Below are 16,951 nucleotides of genomic sequence, written 5' to 3' on the forward strand. Positions count from 1 at the left end.
ACAGGTGAATACATTTTATTTAACTATTGTGGAATGGAATGGAATGAAGTGAAGTGAAAGTTGCTCATTCGTGTCTGACTCTTTGCAATCCCATGGACTATACGGTTCATGGAATTCTCCAGGCCAGAATACTGGAGTGGGTAGCCGTTCCCTTCTCCAAGGGATCTTCCCAACCCAGGGATTGAACCCAGGTCTCCCACATTGCAGGCAGATTCTTTACCAGCTAGCCACAAGGGAAGCCCTTGTGGAATGGAATACTTCCTGCGATATCAGTGGGCAAGAAATGTAACAGCTATCAGTGATTTTGGGCTTCTAAATGTGAATGAGGGCTCCCCAAAGGGAATGCAATGCCTGCTATCCAGCAGATTCGATGCTCCCTATGGTGATTGCTGAGGAGCTGGGGGAGGGGTGGGAAGTGCAAGAAGCAACCGTCCACTACCTCTGCCATTCCTTATGGTGAACAAGAAATTAAGGATGTAAACAATCAAGAAACAGGGTTTGGCCCCAGATAGCTGAGGGGCATATGAGTCAGAGAATGAGAGTTGCTCAGTCATGCCTGACTCTTTGCAACCTCATGGACTGTAGCCTGCCAGGCTCCTCTGTTCATGGAATTCTTCAGGCAAGATTACTGGAGTGGGTTGCCATTTCCTCCAGAGGGGCATATGAAAGGATGAATTATCTGGTTTTCCATACTTAATAATCTTCGATGTTCAGATTGCCTGCCCGCTTTGTTCCAAACTTGTATATAGCCTGACTCCCTTTCCTGCCTCCTCAGAGCAATTTCCTCAGGGCTCCTGAGATGCTGCCTCCTGGGCTGGGAGTCCTTAACATTCCCAACAAATAAAATAATTCTCTACTTTCAGGTTGTGACTAATTTTTCAGTTGACACTAGCTATATCCCATAATTTCAAACATGTAATCAATATCAGAAGACATTATTAGAGATATTTTATGTTCTGTTGCTCTTAAGTCTTTGAAATCCAATGTGCATTTTCCATTTACAGGCACACTTCGGTTTAGACCAGCCACATTCAAATGCTGCAAAAGCTACACGTGGCTAGTCTCTACTGTATTGGACCAGAATAGTTTTAGTATCTGGATATTCAGAGTGTGGTCTATGGACCACTGACATCAGCATTACTTGGGAACAGGTTACAAAGGCAGAACCTTAGACCTCACCCAAGACCTGTGGAATTAGAATCTGCACTTCAGCATGAACCCCAGGCCAGCTGAGCACATTAAAGTTTAAGAAGTGAAGCAGTGGGCACAGGACTATATCCCCAGATTCATTTCCTTTCTGCCAAGTTCCTCTTAGTAGTAATAATAATAGAATGCAGTAATAATAACTGCCATAGACTAAATGTTTGTGCTCCCCCAATGTGTAATTTAATCCTAACCTCGAATGTAATGGTGTGAGGAGGTGAGGCTGCTGATTGGTGATTAGGTCATGAGGGTGGAGCCCTTATAAAAGAGATCCCAGAGAACTCCTTCCTTCCTTCTGCTTGCGGAGGCTAGAACTATGAACCAGGAAACAGGCCCTCACACCAATCTGCCCATGGTGCCTTGATCTTGTACTATCCAGCCTCTAGAACTATGACAAACAAATGTTGTTTAAACCACAAAGTATGTGGTATTTTTGTATAGCAGCCAAAATGACTAAGACAACAATAATAATGTGCCAGGATAACAGAAAAGCAATAATAACTGTCATCTTCTTGAGCATTTGAAAAGTGCTTTATAAATGTTAATTCCTTAAATCCTTGTAACTGTGTAATGTGCTATGTTCTCTATTTTACAGATAAAGAAAGTGAGGCGTGGAGAGGAAAAGTGACTTCCAAGTCTCACCTCCCAGGAAGCTAGACCTCAGCCCCTGTGTGGCCACCAGCCCCCCTGGGGGCCAGGCTGCAGGTGGTGGCTGCAGCTTCAGGACTCCCTTTCCCTCACCTCCCTCCCTTACTCCTTACCTCTCCAGAACTGTCCCAAGCCCTTTCCTCTGCCTTTCTCTCCTGGATTCCTGGGGTCCCTTGATAGCAGATAGTTAGAATCTCAGGCTTTCTTCCTAAGTGTACAAATCCCCATTTCCGGCCCTGCCCCCTTTAGGATTAATCAGTAAAGGCCTAGGGCAGCTTACACCTCCTGCCAAGCGTTTCTCTTCACTGTACCTTGTTCCTGAACCCAGGAAATGCGAAGACTTCCAGGTTTTACTTCAGCAGAATGCAGGCCTTTGTGCCTGTAAACATTCAGGCTCCCAGGAACGCTGGTAAAGGCAATCTGCTAACTCAGCCTCCCGTGGGAACTTTGGCCCCAAATGCAGCCAAGAGAGAGCAGAGCCTGAAGCCAGCAGAGGACGCATGGCGTCAGCTGGTCAGCACACTTGAGCCAGCGAGAGTGGCCCTGCAACCTTTTTTCACAGCTGGGAGATGCAATTCTAACCCCAGTGCCTGAAAATTCAGGTCACCATCTAATCCAGAAAGAGAACAGGAACTTTATTATATTCTTGCAGAAAGGAGAAAATAGTGACAATAATATAAATCAAATCATGTCCCTTTTCTGTGCAAAACCCTCCAGAGACAGGAAATAGACAAGAAGTAGCTTGGCAATTGCCTAGAGGAACTGGACACAAGGGATCTCTTTGTTGGATATGTTCTAAACTTGGAGCGTGGCCATGACTGCACATCTCTACAAACTTCAGTTCAATTCAGTTGTCGCCCAGTCATGTCCAACTCTTTGTGACCCCATGGACTCTGTGACCCCATGGACTCTATAAACTTACCAAAAGAAATTAACAGTAATACAAATAATTGCACATTTGAAATGAGTTAATTTTTTGGTATGTGAATTATACCAAATAAAGCTACTAAAAATAACTAAGCCCCCTCTGTTGCCTTGTGTCACTTAGAGTCAAAGGCAAAGTCTCGGAAACAGTTCTCACCGGGCTTATTGGGTGGCAGCCACTGTGGTCTCCTTGTGGGACTGAAGTTCTGGCGTGGGGTGGGGCTGCTGGTAAACTGGTTCTCTGAGAACAAAAACCACACAAGTGACTTACAGTGTTTGCTAGTACCTGTGGTTAAAAATTCCCACCATGGCCAGTTTCGATTCCCACAAGTTCCAACCAACCAGAGTTGCAAAATTTCTAAATATTAACAAGCCCTCAGGCTGGCTCTGGCCAGTGCTGCTTCAGGTCTTCCTTCACATGGCTCAGCTCATGGAGCTTTCAACCCACTCCCTCATCGAAAGTGGAATCCTCTCCTTTCTGATGCTTCCTATCCACTGTTCTCTGCTTGATCTTCCTCCCCAGGATTTATCACTTTAATCCAACTCTATGCCCCAACCAGTAATGCTGAAGAAGCTGAAGTTGAACGGTTCTATGAAGACCTACAAGACCTTTTAGAACTAACACCCAAAAAAGATGTCCGTTTCATTATAGGGGAGTGAAATGCAAAAGTAGGAAGTCAAGAAACACCTGGAGTAACAGGCAAGTTTGGCCTTGGAATACGGAATGAAGCAGGGCAAAGACTGATAGAGTTTTGCCAAGAAAACGCACTGGTCATAGCAAACACCCTCTTCCAACAACACAAGAGAAGACTCTACACATGGACATCACCAGATGGTCAACACCGAAATCAGATTAATTATATTCTTTGCAGCCAAAGATGGAGAAGCTCTATACAGTCAGCAAAAACAAGACCAGGAGCTGACTGTGGCTCAGATCATGAACTCCTTATTGCCAAATTCAGACTTAAATTGAATAAAGTAGGGAAAACCACTAGACAATTCAGGTATGACCTAAATCAAATCCCTTATGATTATACAGTGGAAGTGAGAAATAGATTTAAGGGCCTAGATCTGATAGAGTGCCTGAAGAACTATGGAATGAGGTTTTCATGGCATTGTACAGGACACAGGGATCAAGACCATCCCCATGGAAAAGAAATGCAAAAAAGAAAAATGGCTGTCTGGGGAGACCTTACAAATAGTTGTGAAAAGAAGAGAAGTGAAAAGCAAGAGTTCCAAAGAATAGCAAGAAGAGATAAGAAAGCCTTTCTCAGTGATCAATGCAAAGAAATAGAGGAAAACAACAGAATGGGAAAGACTAGAGATCTCTTCAAGAAAATTAGAGACACCAAGGGAACATTTCATGCAAAGATGGGCTCGATAAAGGACAGAAATGGTAGGGAGCTAACAGAAGCAGAAGATATTAAGAAGAGGTGGCAAGAATACACAGAAGAACTGTACAAAAAAGGTCTTCAAGACCCAGATAATCACGATGGTGTGATCACTCACCTAGAGCCAGATATCCTGGAATGTGAAGTCAAGTGGGCCTTAGAAAGAATCACAACGAAGAAAGCTAGTGGAGGTGATGGAATTCCAGTTGAGCTATTTCAAATCCTGAAAGATGATGCTGTGAAAGTGCTGCACTCAATATGCCAGCAAATTTGGAAAACACAGCAGTGGCCACAGGACTGGAAAAGGTCAGTTTTCATTCCAATCCCAAAGAAAGGTAATGCCAAAGAATGCTCAAACTACTGCACAATTGCACTCATCTCACACGCGAGTAAAGTAATGCTCAAAATTCTCCAAGCCAGGCTTCAGCAATACGTGAACCGTGAACATCCAGATGTTCAAGCTGGTATTAGAAAAGACAGAGGAACAAGAGACCAAATTGCCAACATCTGCTGGATCATGGAAAAAGCAAGAGAGTTCCAGAAAAACATCGATTTCTGCTTTATTGACTATGCCAAAGCCTTTGACTGTGTGGATCACAATCAACTGAAGAATTCTGAAAGACATGGGAATACCAGACCACCTGACCTGCCTCTTGAGAAATTTGTATGCAGGTCAGGAAGCAACAGTTAGAACTGGACATGGAACAACAGACTGGTTCCAAATAGGAAAAGGAGTACATCAAGGTTGTATATTGTCACCCTGCCTATTTAACTTCTATGCAGAGTACATCATGAGAAATGCTGGACTGGAAGAAGCACAAGCTGAATCACGATTGCCGGGAGAAATATCAATAACCTCAGATATACAGATGACACCACCCTTATGGCAGAAAGTGAAGAGGAACTCAAAAGCCTCTTGATGAAGGTGAAAGAGGAGAGTGAAAAAGTTGGTTTAAAGCTCAACATTCAGAAAACGAAGATCATGGCATCTGGTCCCATCACTTCATGGGAAATAGATGGGGAAACAGTGGAAACAGTGTCAGGCTTTATTTTTCTGGGCTCCAAAATCACTGCACATGGTGACTGCAGCCATGAAATGAAAAGATGCTTACTCCTTGGAAGGAAAGTTATGACCAACCTAGATAGCATATTGAAAAGCAGAGACATTACTTTGCCAACAAAGATCTCTCTAGTCAAGGCTATGGTTTTTCCAGTGGTCATGCATGGATGTGAGAGTTGGACTGTCAAGAAAGCTGAGCACCGAAGAATTGATGCTTTTGAATTTTGGTGTTGGAGAAGACTCTTGAGAGTCCTTGGACTGCAAGGAGATTCAACCAGTCCATTCTGAAGGAGATCAGCCCTGGGATTTCTTTGGAAGGAATGATGCTAAAGCTGAAACTCCAGTACTTTGGCACCTCATGCGAAGAGTTGACTCATTGCAAAAGACGCTGATGTTGGGAGAGATTGGGGGCAGGAGGAGAAGGGGACAACAGAGGATGAGATGGCTGGATGGCATCACTAACTCGATGGACGTGAGTCTGAGTGAAGTCCAGGAGTTGGTGATGGACAGGGAGGCCTTGCGACCCCCCTGATTCATGGGGTCGCAAAGAGTCGGACACGACTGAGCGACTGAACTGAACTGAACAGTTGATATATGTTAAAATATGTTTTTATTTTTATTTTTCTCCAACTTCACAGAGGTATTGATTCTGGACACTTGCAGCAGGAAGTGGCAGCTTGCAGCAAGCAGCAGCAAGTGGTAGCTGGAAGCAGGGTCTTAGTTTCCCAGACTGGAGTCCTAACCACTGAACCACAGGGGCCTGCCTAGTCAAGAACGAATTCAGGTGAGGTAAAGAGAAGGTTTAGAGTAAACCTTACTCAGAAGGTAAAGAGTAAAGTAAATAGTTTATTGAAAGGAAAAGTACATGCAGAAAGGCTCATGGGTGAGCTCAGAGAGAGAGTCAAGCCTCTGGGAAGTTTAAATCCTTTATAAGGGGCATTTCTCCAGGTCTGTCTTCCCTCAGGTCAATCACCTTGCTTTGTTCCACACTGGTTAATTTGTCTCAGGACATTCCCCTGGGGTGCACATGTACACTTTATCCATTAAGGTGTGGCTAATCTCATGCACACCATTTGAATCTCAAAGTGAAGTCTTCTGGGAGGAGCAAGACTCATTATGGCCTGGAATTACCCTCTAACTTTTGACTCCAAGGAGCCTTTCTGTATGTGTATAGGTTCAGTTCAGTACAGTTGCTCAGTCGTGTTCAACTCTTTGCAACCCCATGGACTGTAGAACACCAGGCCTCCCTGACCATCACCGACTCCCAGAGTTTACTCAAACTCATGTCCATTGAGTTGGTGATGACATCCAACCATCTCATCCTCTGTTGTCCCCTTCTCCTCCCTCCTTCAATCCTTCCCAGCATCAGTATCTTTTCAAATGAGTCAGCTCTTCGCATCAGGTGGCCAAAGTATTGGAATTTCAGCTTCAGCATCAGTCCTTCCAATGAATATTCAGGACTGATTTCTTTTCAGATTGACTGGTTTGATCTCTTTGCAGTCCAAGGACTCTCAAGAGTCTTCTCCAACACCAAAGTTCAAAAGCATCAATTCCTCAGCGCTCAGCTTTATTTATAGTCCAATTCTCACATCCATACATGACCACTGGAAAAACCATAACCTTTACTAGATGGACCTTTGTTGGCAAAGTAATGTCTCTGCTTTTTAATATGCTGTCTAGGCTCGTCATAACTTTTCTTCTAAGGAGTAAGCATCTTTTAATTTCATGGCTGCAGTCACCATCTGCAGTGATTTTGGAGCCCCCAAAAATAAAGTCTGACACTGTTTCCACTGTTTCCCCATCTATTTCCCATGAAGTGATGGGACCGGATGCCATGATCTTCGTTTTCTGAATGTTGAGCTTTAAGCCAACTTTTTCACTCTCCTCTTTCACTTTCTTCAAGAGGCTCTTTAGTTCTTCTTCACTTTCTGCCATAAGGGTGGTGTCGTCTGCATATCTGAGGTTATTGATATTTCTCCCAGCAATCTCGATTCCAGCTTGTGCTTCAACCAGCCCAGCATTTCTCATGATGTACTCTGCATATCAGTTAAATAAGCAGCGTGACAATGTAAGCCTTGATGTACTCCTTTACCTATTTGGAACCAGTCTGTTTTTCCATGTCCAGTTCTAACTGTTGCTTCCTGACCTGCATACAGATTTCTCAGGTCAGGTGGTCTGGTATTTCCATCTCTTTAAGAATTTTCCACAGTCTGTGGTGATCCACAAAGTCAAAGGCTTTGTGGTAGTCAATAAAGCAGAAAAGAAGTTTTTCTGAAACTCTCTTGCTTTTTTGATAATCCAACAGATGTTGGTCTCCCTTATTTTTCACTCAGACACGGTTTTTTCCTTCTCTTTGTCTTTGCCATGATTATTCCCTTGAGGTGTTTACAAGAGACTCCAGTTCAGTTCAGTCACTTAGTCATATCTGACTCTTTGTGACCCCATGGACTGTAGCATTCCAGGCTTCCCTGTCCATCATCAACTCCTGGAGCTTGCTCAAATTCATGACCATTGAGTCCATGATGCCATCCAACCATCTCATCCTCTGTCATCCCCTTCTCCTGCCTTCAATCTTTCTCAGCATTGGGGTCTTTTCCAATGAGTCAGTTCTTTGCAACAGATGGCCAAAGTATTGGAGTTTCAGCTTCAGCATCAGCCCTTCCAATGAATATTCAGGACTGATTTCCTTTAGGATGGACTGGTTGGATCTTCTTGAGTCCAAGGGATTCTTAAGACTCTTCTCCAACACCACAGTTCAAAAGCATCAATTCTTCACTGCTCAGCTTTCTTTATGGTCCAACTCTCATATCCATACACTGGAAAAACCATAGCTTTGACTAGATGGAACTTTGTTGGCAAATAATGTCTCTGCTTTTTAATATAGCTCTACAAGGCATGTTGGATGTTAGCTCCCTGTGTGTTAGTTGCTCAGTTGTGTCTGACTTTTTGCAACCCCACGGACTGTAGCCCACCAGATTCCTCTGTCTATGGGATTCTCCAGGCAAGAGTACTGGAGTGGATTGCCATTCCCTTCACCAGAGGATCTTCCCGACCCAGATATGAAACCCTGGTCTCCTTCATTGCAGGCAGATTCTTTACCATTTGAGCTACAGGGAAGTCTCTTGTTACAAGAGACAAAGACTGGCTATTTACCAGTCAACAGGGGGCTGGTTATGAATGCCTCAGCTGGACCCCACCTGTTTCTTATCTCAGGAGGCTGACTGATTGTAAAGCTCCAGCCTGGAGCTTTCAGTATGACTGACAAATAAAGTTGTATATACTTAGGCATACAATGTGATGACTTGATACACATGTACACGATTACCAAGGGCAGGGTTTCCTGCCTTCCAGGTGCTACCTGTAGGTATCATCTCATCTAACACTTACAACCCTTCTAGGTGTTGTACGTCATTTTGAAATGAGAAGAAAGGGGGCAGGGCACAACTTTTGAAAGAATGACATAGCCCACGGATATAACATAAACCAATTAGAATCCAATGGGCCCCAGATGGCAGACAAGTCAACTTCGACTAGACTTTGATCCTCAATCAGCAAGCTAAATGACACACCCAGAGGTGCCATGACAGTTCTACTGCTAAGTCACTTCAGTCGTGTCTGACTCTGTGCGACCCCATAGACAGCAGCCCACCAGGCTCCTCTGTCCCTGGGATTCTCCAGGCAAGAACACTGGAGTGGGTTGCCATTTCCTTCTCCAAAGCAAGAAAGTGAAAGTGAAGTCGCTCAGTCATATCCAACTCTTAGTGACCCCATGGACTGCAGCCTACCAGGCTCCTCCGTCCGTGGGATTTTCCAGGCAAGAGTACTGGAGTGGGGTGCCATTGCCTTCTCCATGACAGTTCTAAGCCACCATCAAAACCAAAAAGTGATCAGTGGCCCAACTCCTGGAAATCTCCACCCCCTCCCAAAAATAGTTAGAATAATCCTCCCACTCATTAGCCTATGAAATTGCCCAGCCCATAAAAGCTAACCACACCACATTTTGGGGCCCCTGTTTTCACCCTCTGCAATGGCCCCACACTTTGTCTATGGAGTATGTTTCTCTCTGAATGAAGCCACTTCTTAACTATCACTTTGTCTCTCACTGAATTCTTTCTGTGATGAGACATCAAGAACCTGAGCTTCGTTACTGTGGGATTTGGCTGGGATCGAGTGCTGGTCATGTGAGTTCAAGTCCCAATCTAAGGTAAACGGTTTCAATTTTACCAGTGAGCAAACTGAGCCTCAGAAAGCCTAAGTGACACTCCTGAGATCACACAGATGCTTAGGAACAGAGCTGGGATCCAAATTCCAATCTATAGGCACCTTTGATGGGGACACCCAGTACCCCGTAGTGTGTTTTGTTTCTGGCCCTTCTTGTGACCTTCAGCCCCCCTCCCCCAACTCAGCATGGGCAGGGGAGGCCCCTGCTCTTACTCAACAATGGCCTATTCTTCTCCCGGGCCACCCCTGGTCCTCCAGAACTCCAGAACTCAGAACACTGTGGCTACAGTTACTGCAGCCTCAGTGTGTCCAGGAAGGGACTCCATTTCTACCTCTGGATTTGTTTAGGACACTCAGCTGCTTTTGGGTCCTGCTCTGGTCACAAAGAGAAGTCAGGAACCTACTGTTCAGCCCACGACTGTCCTCCTCAAGGGCCAGAAGAGTTCATTGCCCGAGCCCTGGCTCAGCCCCAGTAGGCCTGAGAGAAACCAGGCTTCTTGCAGGTATGAACTTGAGTGAAAACAGCAATTCTGACTAAAGGGCCCTGCCTTGACAGCCTTCCTTCTGCCAAGGTGGTTACGAATTTAAGTGTGAATTTCAGCATAAATGGTTACACATTAAGATGACCAAGAGGGCTTAAAAAGAAAAGATACCCAGACTCACCCCACCCCAGATTAATGGAATTGAATCCAGTGCGTTTGAGTTCAAGCATCAGTATTCGGCTGAGAACCACTGAAACAGACTTGTGGAGTTTGCATGAGAATTAAATTAGCATATTTATTCATTCATTAATTCAAATTCCTTGAGCTCCAAATCTTGGCCGGACACCATTCCAGGAGGAGGGGAAACAGCCACAGCCATGAACAAGGGCACTTACATTAAAAAGTTAGAAATATAAACAAGATGCAGTAGGAAGTAAAAATACAAAATTTGAAGCAAACTGTTGTGATGTGACCAAGAGCACTCAAAGTTGGGGTTTGGGGAGACAGAGTGGCCTGCGGAGACCCTTCTGAGTTGGTGGTGCTTGTACCCGGACCCTTCAGAAAAGGCTGAATGAAGAGCAGGATGAGGGATTCCAGGCCAAGGCAAAGGCCGGGAAGCAGGATGTGTTTGAGGAGAGGAAAGGAAAGCAATGTGGCTGGTGCCCTGTGAATGGGGGTGGAGAATGGAGGGCTGGTGTCAGAGGGAAAAGGAGCTACAGAGGCCAGAGTTGGCCTGAGGGGCCTGAGAGGACAGACGTGAGGTGGGATTGTCCGGACAGCAAGCCATGGACCTTTTTGTAAGACAGCAATGTGATCTACATTATGTTTAGAGAGAAAATTGATAACTGAGGGCAAGTAAAGAGAATAAGGAGAGGGATCAGACAGGAGGCCACCGCTCCAACTGGACGAAGGCCGACAGTACAGGGACGAGGGGCCTCTCTGGGAATGCGGGTGGAGACAACACACACACCGCACTCAGCGCACTGGCTGGTGGGTAGGAAGCCCCTCTGTGGCAGCTATTCTTGTTCTTAATAATAAAAATTTCTTATCACGGCACAGTTCTCCAGAGTGAGTGAGGTGAGACCACTGGCCCAGGCTTCCCTTCCCTCTGACAAGAGCCATCCGGATCTCTCAGAGAGAGCCTGCTACTGCTACTGCTGCTAAGTCACTTCAGTCGTGTCCGACTCTGTGCGACCCCATAGACGGCAGCCCACCAGGCTGCCCCATCCCTGGGATTCTCCAGGCAAGAACACTGGAGTGGGTTGCCATTTCCTTCTCCAATGCATGAAAGTGAAAAGTGAAAGTGAAGTCTCTCAGTCGTGTCTGACTCTTAGCGACCCCATGGACTGCAGCCCACCAGGCTCCTCTGTCCATGGGACTTTCCAGGCAAGAGTACTGGAGTGGGGTGCCATTGCCTTCTCCACAGAGAGAGCCTAGCAACCTCAAATCTTGAGATTTCTTTCCAAAGACCCATTGGTACTTTGGCAAATCCCTCCCACCCCTGCCAAACAAGAGATTTTGGGTGCCAAGGGGTTTGAAAGGGGTCACCAATGGTCAGTCACCCAGAAAGGCTCTGGGTGGCTCTCACTGTCTTATGCTTGCATAATAGATAAGGGGTTATTCTGGTGATTGTCTGTAAAATAAAAGTTAACTCTCTAGCACTTTAATGTCTCCATCTAGACAAAGAAATTTAGATGAGAGTTTTTCTTGCAAGTAAATTAATCAATGAACAAACAAGCAAACAGGTGCCAATGAAAGAATAGAGCTCACCACCTGGTTGTATAAGAATTAAGTCATTAGTCATTGCACTCGCTGACCTTCAATACACCCTGAAAGGAGTTCAGGGCAAAGATGAAGAATGAAGTACTCTGTGCTCTGGGAAAACTGGCAGCATAGGTCTTCAAAATAGTTAGATATTTTTAGGAGAAATTTTTATGAACCCAGTTTCTTGTATTTTCTCATGTTTAGAAAAGCACTAAAACCAATAACTAGGACATTGGTTCCTTGTGATCAATAGCAACCTTCTACTGAGATGTGTGTTTGATTACATGTACCCCTTAACCAGAATTATATATACACTGACCTCCTCCCTTACATCTTCTGAGCAGTTTCTCAGAGCCATCTGAGAGGCTGTCTCCCCAGGCTATAGTCTTCAACAAGACACTCAGTTCAACTCACAGCTCTTACATTGTGTGTTTTTTCCCAAGTCGACAAAGGTGAATTAATACTGAAAACAAAAGCTCCATCTAGTAGTCATCATCCTGTACCAGACTTCCCCAGGACTAACAAGTGGCATGTTATCTGTGGGTCCTGGGATTCTGGGGATTATTAAGCACCCTTCAGGCTGGGTGGTAGTAATGAGCCCTTTGGTTGAAATGTAGATTTGAATAATATGCATCACAGCTTTCCAGAAAACCAGGCTCTCCACTGTGCCTTCATCCTTATCTCAACTCTCCTTTATTGATTTTATTTGACCATGTAGTTCTCAACCTACAGGCTGCAGGACAGAATCACCTGGAAGGCTTAAGAGATCCAACAGTCAATGACAATACACAAATCTCAGTTGGATTCTGACTCAAACAAACCTAAAACTTATGAAATAATCAGAGTAGTTTATTGTCTAGGTATTTGATGATATGAGGGATTACAGTGAATTTTGTTGTAGCTATGTTTTATTATCAGATTTTCATCTTTTAGAGATTCACAATGAAATACCTATGGATAAAATAATATGATGCATGGGACTGGCTTCAAAATAATCCAGGGTGGGGAGTTGACAGGAGTATAAAAGATATGATTGGGAGTGACAACTGAGGTTGAGTGATGAGTTACCTTGGGGGTATGTTGTACCATACCATTCTGTTTTTATGTTCAAAATTTTCTAAATAGAAAGTTAAAATAATCACCTGGAGAGCTTTTAAAACATACATATATCTGGACCCCACCTTGAGCAATTTTGAAATAATAAAGGGTCAGAGGAGCATCAATATCACCTTAAAAACTCCCTAGAGAATTTTAATGTGAATCCAGATTCTTAGTTCATGTTAGTCGGTCAGGCATGTCCAACTTGTTGCGACTTGTGGACTGTAGCCTGCCAGGTTCCTCCGTCCATGGGATTCTCCAGGCAAGAATACTGGAGTGGAGGTGCCATTTCCTCCTCCAAGGAATTTTCTCAACCCAGGGATAGAAACCGATCTCCTGCATTGTGCTAATCAAGCACAAGTTCTTTATGAATCTTCACAACTATTCTGGGATGAAAGGCCACTCACGCATTCTGCAGAGGGAGGTGCTGTGCTCTGATAGTGGATTTGCAAATCTGAGAATCTGTGACCACTTCCCAAGTACAAAATCTGAGGTATGGACATGAGAGCAGTATGATATGGTGATTTAGACCCGAGGTTAGCAAACTTTTCCTGAAGAGAGCCAGATAATAAATATTTTTGGCTTTGCTGGCCACATAGGGTCTCTATTACAACTACTTAACTGAGTAGTTACGGTAATGGCTGCTGCTGCTAAGTCGCTTCTGTCGTGTCCGACTCTGTGTGGACCCCATAGACAGCAGCCCACCAGGCTCCCCCGTCCCTGGGATTCTCCAGGCAAGAACCCTGGAGTGGGTTGCCATTTCCTTCTCCAATGCATGAAAGTGAAAAGTGAAAGTGAAGCCGCTCAGTCATGTCCGACTCTTTGAGACCCTATGGACTGCAGCCTACCAGGCTCCTCTGTCCATGGGATTTTCCAGGCAAGAGTACTGGAGTGGGGTGCCATTGCCTTCTCCGGTAGTAAAGGCAACTGTAGACAATAGTGATGGGATGGGTATAGCTGTGAATCCTCTAACACGGTATTTGCAAGAAAGGCAGAGGGCTGTAGATTGCGAGTCCTCGTTTAGACCCATATGCATTAGGCTTAGATATACCTGAGCTTAAGTCTTGCTCCTTCTTCTAGGGTGGGTCTCCACTTTTGTAAGTTGGGCTTATAATTGTACCTACCTCACAGACATGCTGTGAGGGTTAATGAGATGATGTGTGTAAAGCTCAAATGCTAGCTTAATACATGGTGATTGACTTATTACTGTGACCAGAGTGTGACTGGGGATGGGGACTGCAGTGGTGAGCAAAAAGAGAAGGGACAGAGGGTCAGAACCCTTTCTCAGGACCCTAGAAGCATCAAAGCTCTTGCCATTCCTCCCTGCCCTCCTGATAAGAAGGCACACTTTTATCTCCTTTGGGGAAGGTAGATGTTCCTTCTGTCAACATGTTCTTCCTTACCTAGAGTTTATAGCAGAAACCTTTGAGTAGTCAAAAACCCTTTTATATTTTCCTGAAAAGCTTAATTCTTGCAATTAGAACCTTGACTTGCAAGCCCCTCCTGAGTTTTAAAGGCCTGTTTTGTAACCCCAAACCAAAAATTTGATTCTGTTCTGTTGCCAGCCTCAGTCCTCCCCTTCTGAGACACAGCATGATTAGATGGTGGATACCAGAGATGGTGCTTGGAGTCAGGGAGCCTCAGTTACTGTCTCAAGACACTGTTCACTGCACCAGTTTTACAGGGGGCATTAGAGAGACAGTACATCATTCTGGTTAAGGACATGGATTCTGTAGCTAGATATCCTTGTTTGAAATCCTGTCTCTGTCACATGTTAGTTGTATGGCCTTGGACAAATCATTTAACTTTTATGTGCCTCATTTTATACTCACTAAATATAGAATTGTCATAGGAGAGATGATGGCATGGAATGCATAGAGCAGCCATACATGACAAGTATATTTAGCTACAGGTATTTATAAAATTTAACACTTGATACATAATTTAACAAGTATGTTTAGCTATAGTAAAGTGAAGTCGCTCAGTCATGTCCAACACTTCACGACCCCATGGACTGTAGCCTACCAGGTTCCACCATCCATGGGGTTTTCCAGGCAAGAATATTGGAGTGGGTTGCCATTTCCTTCTCCAGGAGATCTTCCCGACCCAGGGATTGAACCCGGGTCTCCCACATGGTAGGCATTGTAGGTAGATGCTTTAGGCATTTATAAAATTTAACACTTGTGACCAATTATCTAATCCCAATTATTTTGGTATTAGACCAAAAAATTACATCAGAAGATCTACTTTTAAAAAATCCTCAGTGTGCCAAACATATTTACCAGGTACATATCAAATATCCACTCATTCATTCATGTTTATTTGCCTATCATAAATACCAAATGCTAGGAATACAGCACTCAAAGAAATTGAGGTCCTTATAAATTTAATCTGGACCAGCTATTTGCCATGTTCAAAACACTTGAGTAGTCTGTACGCTGCATAGGAAAATGGCTCTGTGCTTAAGGACAACATGCAAAGATCTGTGACAGTGATCCTATGCTCTAGATTATTAGGGGAAACATTACTGGGGAGAGTGGCACTTAAGGAGAGACAACTGCTGACCCAAACCATCTGAACAGAAAAGAATTGTAAAAGAAAAAAAGGAAAAGAAAAAAAAAATGAGGGGAAAAAAAAGAGGAAAGGAAATCATGTTATAGACCTAGTATGTACTGTTATCAAAAAGGTATCTGGATTATATTTTACATCATTGAGTAAGACAGTTGGACAATGAACAGTATTGCCTATCTAATTCCATTTATTATATACATTTAAATATATATTCATACTGGCATTTTCAACATTGGTAAAGATTCATTCCAAACTGAGTCACTTTCTCAGAGGTGGGGTTATGGGAGAAATTTTTGTTTTCTACTTAACATTTTTTTATTGTGTTTCTTGAAATTTTTACATGTGTGCATTATGGTGATTACTTTTGAAAGAAATATTTACATTTGAGAAAATTTGCTCAAAAATCAAATGGGTTACACTGCCAGCAGTAAGCTTCCCATCAAAAGAGGTATTCAAGCAGGAGTTGGGGGAGCATGAGCAGAGGCTGTGATAGGGATTGGATTAGTCATCTCTGAGACCCAGAGGCTCACCTTGGGATTCTGGACTGAGTTTCATATCTAAAAATATTCTTACCTATTGTCTGGGGAGCCAGTGGGCTTGAGTGTTGGTTTGTGATTTGGCTTTCTGTTGCTCCGAGTGGGACCCTGCTGCCCTGAGCTAATCCCATGCAGTTTCAATGGGCCCCAAGGTTAACCTCTCTGGCAAAGTTTGCCTCTCCTTTACCAGCTTGCTTTGCTGAGCTCTGGGCACTGCTAGGAAGCCAGTGGGGGCATGCTGAGGTAATATTCTCCACATCAGGACTGACCTTTTAGGAAAGGAGATGGGGAGGGAGTGATGACGTGGGTCCCCACTACCCGTGTTGGTAAGAGTTCTTGTTCTTTCTCCTGCCCTTGAAGGACAGCCATGGAGCTGCTCTGTATGTCTCTACTGCTGGTAGCCTCTTGTGTCGGCACTGTCCAGGGCTCACCAGAGATGAATGGCAAGAAGGAGAGCATCAACATGTCCCAGCCCTTGCATATCCTTGTGGAGGAAAACTTGATGGTGCTAACACCTGCTGGCCTGACTCAGATGCTGAACGAGACGCGCTTCCTGATGGTGCTCTTCCGTGAGTGTCTCCCACTCCTGGGCAATGGGTGATGGGTGGGCTGAGACCTGCCCCCTTTCTTCTGGTAGCCAGAGGAATTTTAAGTATTGTTAAACAGGTGGCGCTAGTGGAAAAGAACCTGCCTGCCTGTGTAGGAGATGTAAGAGACGTGGGTTCGATCCCTGGGTTGGGAAGATCCCCTGGATAAGGAAATGGCACCCCACTCCAGTATTCTTGCCTGAAAAATCCCATGGGCAGAGGAGCCTGGCAGGCTACAGTCCATGGGGTCTGCAAAGCGTTGGACACAACGGAAGCAACTTAGCATAAATATATGAGAACACATTTCAATAATAATTAAAAAAAAAAATAGCATCATCCTTAATTCCCAGATGAGAGTACTGAGGTCCAGGGAAACTAAATCATTTGCAAGATACTATGTCGCCTCTTTGGTCTTGATTTGTATGGGGTCACACAGGGTCGAACACGACTGAAGCGACTTAGCAGC

General features: G+C 44.4%; 2 protein-coding genes across 9 annotated transcripts in view; one reads left to right on the forward strand and one right to left on the reverse strand.

Annotated features, from left to right (window-relative positions):
• The window catches only part of ACSM5 (acyl-CoA synthetase medium chain family member 5), a 29,588-nt gene extending 26,565 nt beyond the window's left edge, over window positions 1–3,023 (reverse strand). For 2 of the 8 annotated variants that reach the window (XM_027527434.1, XM_027527431.1), the window contains exon 1: window positions 2,163–2,315. The gene's annotated coding sequence lies outside the window, so the exon portion shown is untranslated. Of the gene's footprint in view, window positions 1–1,964; window positions 2,134–2,162; window positions 2,318–2,932 lie in introns of those variants that run through there. The other 6 variants (XM_027527429.1, XM_027527433.1, XM_027527427.1 and 3 more) reach the window with 6 other exon arrangements.
• A 13,242-nt stretch (window positions 3,024–16,265) lies between these two features.
• PDILT (protein disulfide isomerase like, testis expressed) overlaps window positions 16,266–16,951 on the forward strand; it is a 44,669-nt gene continuing 43,983 nt past the window's right edge. Inside the window, exon 1 of the mRNA XM_027528225.1 lies at window positions 16,266–16,467. Within this exon, the coding sequence (XP_027384026.1) occupies window positions 16,266–16,467 (202 nt within the window). The remainder of the gene's footprint in view (window positions 16,468–16,951) is intronic.

Source organism: Bos indicus x Bos taurus, chromosome 25 (genome assembly GCF_003369695.1).
Source record: "Bos indicus x Bos taurus breed Angus x Brahman F1 hybrid chromosome 25, Bos_hybrid_MaternalHap_v2.0, whole genome shotgun sequence".
NCBI lineage: Eukaryota > Metazoa > Chordata > Mammalia > Artiodactyla > Bovidae > Bos > Bos indicus x Bos taurus.